The sequence below is a fragment of the Blastomyces dermatitidis genome, assembly GCF_000003525.1.
Source record: "Blastomyces dermatitidis ER-3 genomic scaffold supercont1.9, whole genome shotgun sequence".
NCBI classification, from domain to species: Eukaryota; Fungi; Ascomycota; class Eurotiomycetes; order Onygenales; family Ajellomycetaceae; genus Blastomyces; species Blastomyces dermatitidis.
In genome coordinates, this window is record NW_025544782.1 from 555,845 (window position 1) to 561,911 (window position 6,067).

At 27.9% G+C, this 6,067-nt stretch overlaps 1 protein-coding gene across 1 annotated transcript; it reads right to left on the reverse strand.

The window, feature by feature from the left end:
- Positions 1-1,303: 1,303 nt before the first annotated feature.
- On the reverse strand, positions 1,304-1,620 carry BDCG_07496 (uncharacterized protein; the record flags this gene model as incomplete). The annotated part of the gene is made up of 2 exons (XM_045423281.1): positions 1,304-1,345; positions 1,432-1,620. 2 exons carry the CDS (start codon positions 1,618-1,620, stop codon positions 1,304-1,306), a joined length of 231 nt encoding a protein of 76 aa, XP_045278709.1.
- Positions 1,621-6,067: the final 4,447 nt, after the last annotated feature.

Sequence of the window (6,067 nt, forward strand, 5' to 3'; positions counted from 1 at the left end):
CTTGCAAGTCATGTATACTTGAGAACGAGATTTCCATGTTTAGTCAGCTTCCTCCGCCTACAAGCCCCCATTACTTGATACGTCGGCTCAGAAATTCGGCTCCATCATCCGTCGGTCGCCGACAAGTGGTTGCATCGACCTGTTGTGGTGGTAGAGGGGGTAAAAAGTAAGGGGGGAAAAGGGTGGCAGTCTTCCAGAGAATTTCTTGGGGAGGGTGGAAGTGGTAGAGGGGGCTGCGCAAGCAGAAAAGCGAGCGTAAGCGAGCATTTGATGCTTGTATTAATCACGGTAAAACTGTTGGCCGTTGCGGCCGTTGCGGCGAGACTACACATCAGTTATCTCAGCAAGCTCAGACGCTTCTCCAGATATTTATTGCTGTTTTAACACTGGATTGATGATTATGTCATGAGCTAATCTCAAATAAGCAATAAGCTAACCCAAATAGTAAAATCAGATCATGTGAGTGATGATATCTTATAAAGCATCTGAGAAGAAACAGTTTCTGATTATTAGTAATATAAAAAGAATTTACTCAGTACTCTGAGTATAAAAGAGAATTTTAACTTAACTTTATAAATTCATCATTTCTGTATTATTTTAAAATCTTAGAATAACAATGTTCTTACAATGTATCTGATTTTTATATTCATATCTTAAGTTCTTAGAATAGAAGTATCATCTCAAAGTTAATCAGTATGTTTTTAAATACAGAAATTTTGATTCAATTTCTTATATAAAAAAAAGCTCTTAGGAATTCTGAGATTAAAATATATGATTATTTTCAAGAGTATATATCTATCTTAAATATAGATTTTTTTAAAATATTAAAGAAATATTTCTATTTTCCTTCTCTTTAGCTATAAGCTAAGGTGATTTTCAAATCTCAAAGATATATAAGTATATAATAATAGAAAGTCAAAGTTAAAGAATTTGAAAAATTCTTATAAATCTTGAAAATCTTTATTGAAGATAAAACTGTTTCTTCTCAGACTCTCTGACAAGAATTACTCTGAGCACATGACTTGTATCAAAAGTAGATTAGTGTCATATCAGATTAGTCTGCAACCTGTTCAAACTGAGTCAGAGATCTGAGCCCGCTGAGATAACTGTAGGCTACTGAGGTAAAAGAGCTCAATCATCATCAGCACACTGCTGATAGAAGGGCTGATCAATCACAGGACTCTCAACACCCTCTCTCAGACCAGCTATCACAGAGTACAGTACTTTCTCTCAGTGACTCTCTTCAGTAATCTTCTCACAATAACTTCTTTTAATAATGAACTGAATTACTCAGTTCTAGAGCTCATAAGACTTCTAGAGCATACTTCTGAGATGTCTCTTGACACTGTTAAAATATTCAGAGTATTTGTTAGGAATTTTTAAGTTCATTCTGGGATCAAACTCATGCATGTTGACCACAGCAGGGCTCACGCTTAACAGTCTCATAACCTGTAGACTACTGGGGCAAAAGAGCTCAATCATCATCAGCGCACTGCTGATAGAAGAGTCAATCAACCGCGGAACTCTCAATAATAACACATCAGCTGACTCATCATAAAGGTCAGCTGACCGCGCTAGCTCAGTCACCATCAGCGCACTGCTGGTAGAAGAGCCGATCATCTCGGGACTCTTAACTAGACTTGTGTGACCGTGTCTGAGATCAGAAACTAGAATTTTTGATAGTCTCATTATCAATCAACTGATCTCATTACATAATCTTAATATTAGATAGTGTCTCTGTAGAATAGTTGAAGATTGTATTAATAGATCTATCTATAAGAACATAATATAGTGATGAGTCACGTGATCTAGTGAGATTGCTAACCGTAACAGCTGTAACAGCTTATCTCAGCAGGCTCAGACTCTCTGACTCAGTTTGAACAGATTGCAGTATTATTATTAACTAATCCGGCATGATACTAATCTACTTTTGATACAAGTTATGTACTCAGAGTAAATTCTTATCAGAGAGTCTGAGAAGAAACAGTTTCATTTTCAATAAAGATTTTCAAGATTTACAAGAATTTTTCAGATTCTTTAACTTTGACTTTCTATTACTATATACTTATATATCTTTGAGATTTAAAAATTATCTTAGCTTATAGTTAAAGAGAAGAAGAATAGAAATATTTCTTTAATATTTTAAAAAAAATCTATATTTAAGATAGATGTATACTCTTGAAAATAATTATATTTTTTAATCTCAGAATTTCTAAGAGCTTTTTTTTATATAAGAAATTGAATTAAAATTTCTGTGTTTAAAAATACACTGATTAACTTTGAGATAATACTTCTATTCTAAGTACTTAAGATATGAATATAAAAATCAGATATATTATAAGAACATTATTATTCTAAGATTCTAAAATAATACAGAAATAATAAATCTATGAAGTTAAGTTAAAATTCTTCTTTATACTCAGAGTACTAAGTAAATTCTTCTTATATTACTAATAATCAGAAACTGTTTCTTCTCAGATACTTTGTAAGATATTATTACTTATATAATCTGATTTTACTATTTAAGTTAGCTTATTGCTTATTTGAGATTAGCTCATAACATAATCATCAATTCAGTGTTAAAATAGTGTAAAAAAGAGTTTAAAATTAAGCAGATCTATTTAAAAAACAGTGTTCTGATCTTTCATAAAGAGAAAGATAAAAGAATCTTGTTTAAACAAGTGAAATGAAAGCAGGCAGAAACAAAAGAAGAGTATACATTATTCAAGATTTGAGACAAAATCAAAGTGGAAATCTTATTCAATTAAATGTAAAAAGAAAATATTCTCATCTATAATTCAGCTGAAACTAGAACATGATTATTTCAAATCTTATATACAAAGATTTGATGATAGATTTGATTCAACAGAGTGCTCATTCTGCAATGTGAATGAAAATTCTGAGTATATTGTAATGCATTGTGTATTATACAATAGTCTCAGAGTCAGATTCAAGAAAAAGTATGATTTAAATCAATTAAATATGAGATTCTTATTCTCAACTGAGATAGAAACTAAATACTTAATAGACTTTCTATCAGAAACTAGAGCAGCTACAAGAAAATGACTGAATTCAGAAGTATCTGAATATGAAGAGATGAAAATTGACTAGATATAGTCTGTTAAAACAGCTATACATCATCTTTTAATAATTTTGTTTTGTTATAGTCTCTCTTTACTGTACTTGTTTTCTTCTGTTCTTTTCTCTATCTATTTAATATGTCTATCTTTAAGACTATGTTCTCTTTTCTTTTGTCATAATATTTTCAAATGGTTTTGAACTATCAGAAGATGTTGAAATACTGCAATTTGTAAACAGTTTTTGTATTCTGAGCTGGAATTTTCTGATTTTGCATATTTGAAATTGATAAATGTATAATAGTTGACTCTATAGATATAGGAAAAACCCTGAGAACTAAAGATTCTCAGGTAGATGTCATAGTCTCTGACTGTATACATCTATAATTGAAGAATAATAATAATAATAAGTGTTAAAATAGTAATAAATATCTGAAGAAGTGTCTGAGCTTGCTGAGATAAGTAACAGTCAACACTCTCTCTCAAGAAAACAAGAATCACATACAAAAACACTCAAATTATCAAGATAGTCTGTCAAAATCAAATATAAATGTAAAATTAAATATTCTCAACTTTTACACCTGTAAGATCTAGTAAAATCATGAATTATATAAATGTTACTGTAAGAATAAGTGCTTACAGATAATTATTCAGATGTTTATAGCTTGATGTAATATATACTATTAATTACTAGAAGTATTTATAATAAAAAGATAAAATATAGAGATTAAATGTATAATAGTATTCAAGCTGAGTTATAAATAGTATTCATAAACTTCAGTCTATATAGTTATATATAGTCAAGAGCTGCTAACTCTATTAATTATATAAGAGATAGAAATAGAGATAAAGAATCTGTAAAAAGTGAGATTTCTTATATACTTCTCTCTCTATAAGACTTTATCTATGAAGTCTTTCACTGAGAAACTTTATAGAATCAGCTCAGTACTACAGTGATACTCATTAAAAATTCTTTATATCTATAAAAAAATCTCAGTGAGGAAAAATTTCTTATTACTGTAAAGAGAAAAGAGTCTATTACTTAGTTTTATATTTTATAAAATTCTTTATAATCTACAGATTCTTCTCTGACTACTATATGAATTTATCTTACATCTTTTATACAGAAGAGTTTTAGTTAACTTTCAATCATTTTTATAAGATTCTTATATAATTATTATATAGATTTATCTTATAGATAAATCACTCTCTGTAAGATTACTCTTATTAAAGAGAAGTATTTATAAGTTAATCTTTGACTTATTCTTATAAATTATTATTCTTTAATACTATAGAATTATGAGAAATTTTTCATTCTTTTATTAACTCTGTAGAATTGTAGAATCAAGATATTCACAGTCTATAATCACTTTTTATAATTATATAGAAAGATTCAGATCTGTAATTCATAATTATTTTTCATTTATTAAAGTAATGTAACTGTTCTATAGAATTACTCACAGTGTAAATAAATCTCTTTAAAGTAGTATAAATATCTCAGATCTATCTGTAGAATCTTATCTTCTTTTCTCTTTTTCTATAAGAGCTTTCATTCTTATAAACTATAAATATTCTCATTTATTCATAAAGTGTTTTCACTCAGATAACAGAGAGAGAGTATTTCTGATAATATTTATATATTAATTCAGGAACTTTTCAAGAATAAATTTTTTTTTTTAATTTTAATATCTTTATAAATAATATCTGATCACTGCTGAGCTTCTTATAAGTATTTTCATAACTTCTTTAATTACTTTTTATCAGCTAATAAAGTAGAGATATTACTGCTTATAACAGTGTTTTTATTCTCTTCAGTCTTATCACTGTATCTGATCTTCAGACTAGCAGTTAATCACATATCTCTCTTAGATCAGTTTCTGACTTTAAGTAGCACAGTTCTACTCTTTACTATAAGTCTCTCTATAAGTAAATTCTTATAAATTCTAGCTAATAGTTCTTATAAATCTCTTAGTATTATTAGTATCTTCTACAGTCTCACAGATCTATAATCACTCTCTCTCTACTTATATAATTTCTGATCAGATATATATAAATATGTCTAGATTCTCTATCAATGATTCTTATACTGCAGCACATTTTCATAATCTTATTATTAATAAGAGATAAGTTCTCAGACATGTGTAAAATTCAGATAATTAAGACAATATAAATATTATGAATTTGTGATAGAAGTTAATCTGAGTAGATGAGCTATCTCTTTATATCTTAATTATTTCTGAGCTGAATACTTCAGTATAACTGAGAAAGTGAATACAGCTTTATAAGAAATATCTGATTATATATATAGATAATCAGTTTTTAAGACTCTGTTATAACTGTATATACTCTGATATCTCACTTCTTTAAAGTCTGTGCATTTCTGACAGTTTTTATACTAAATATAATAATTATCTGTACTGTGAGTATAATACTCTTTACTTCTTTGAAGAGAGAAATTAATAGTTATAAAGAGATTAAGTATTATAAGTATTAGAAATATAAGTATGAATTTTCTTTATTTTTTCTTTATTAATCTCTAAATTGTGTTTACAGTTCTGTTTCTATTTTCTTATTTTTTAGTTTTAATAAGAATATAATTTCTTCTTCTCTTTATATACACTGTAAACTATTCATCTCAGTAGAAACTCATCATCTTATAGACTAAAGTTTATAAATAACAGTATTAATATCTTTATTATAATCAGATTCTTAGCAAAGACTGTGTCATTCTAGCTTATCAGAATTTATAGTATAAAAGTTATATTTCAGCTTTCACAGATATCTTATCTAATCAGATAATTCTCAAGTGAACTTATTTATCTTATCAGAATATTCTTATCACTGAATCTTAAATCAGAGCTTATAATCTCACTTCTCTGAGTTAATAATCTCTTTAATCTAATATTCTCTTTCACTCTCTAGTACTTTATAAATAGAGTGATAAATCACAGAGTTCTCTTCTAAGAATTTCTTATATTCATAGAGTAAAG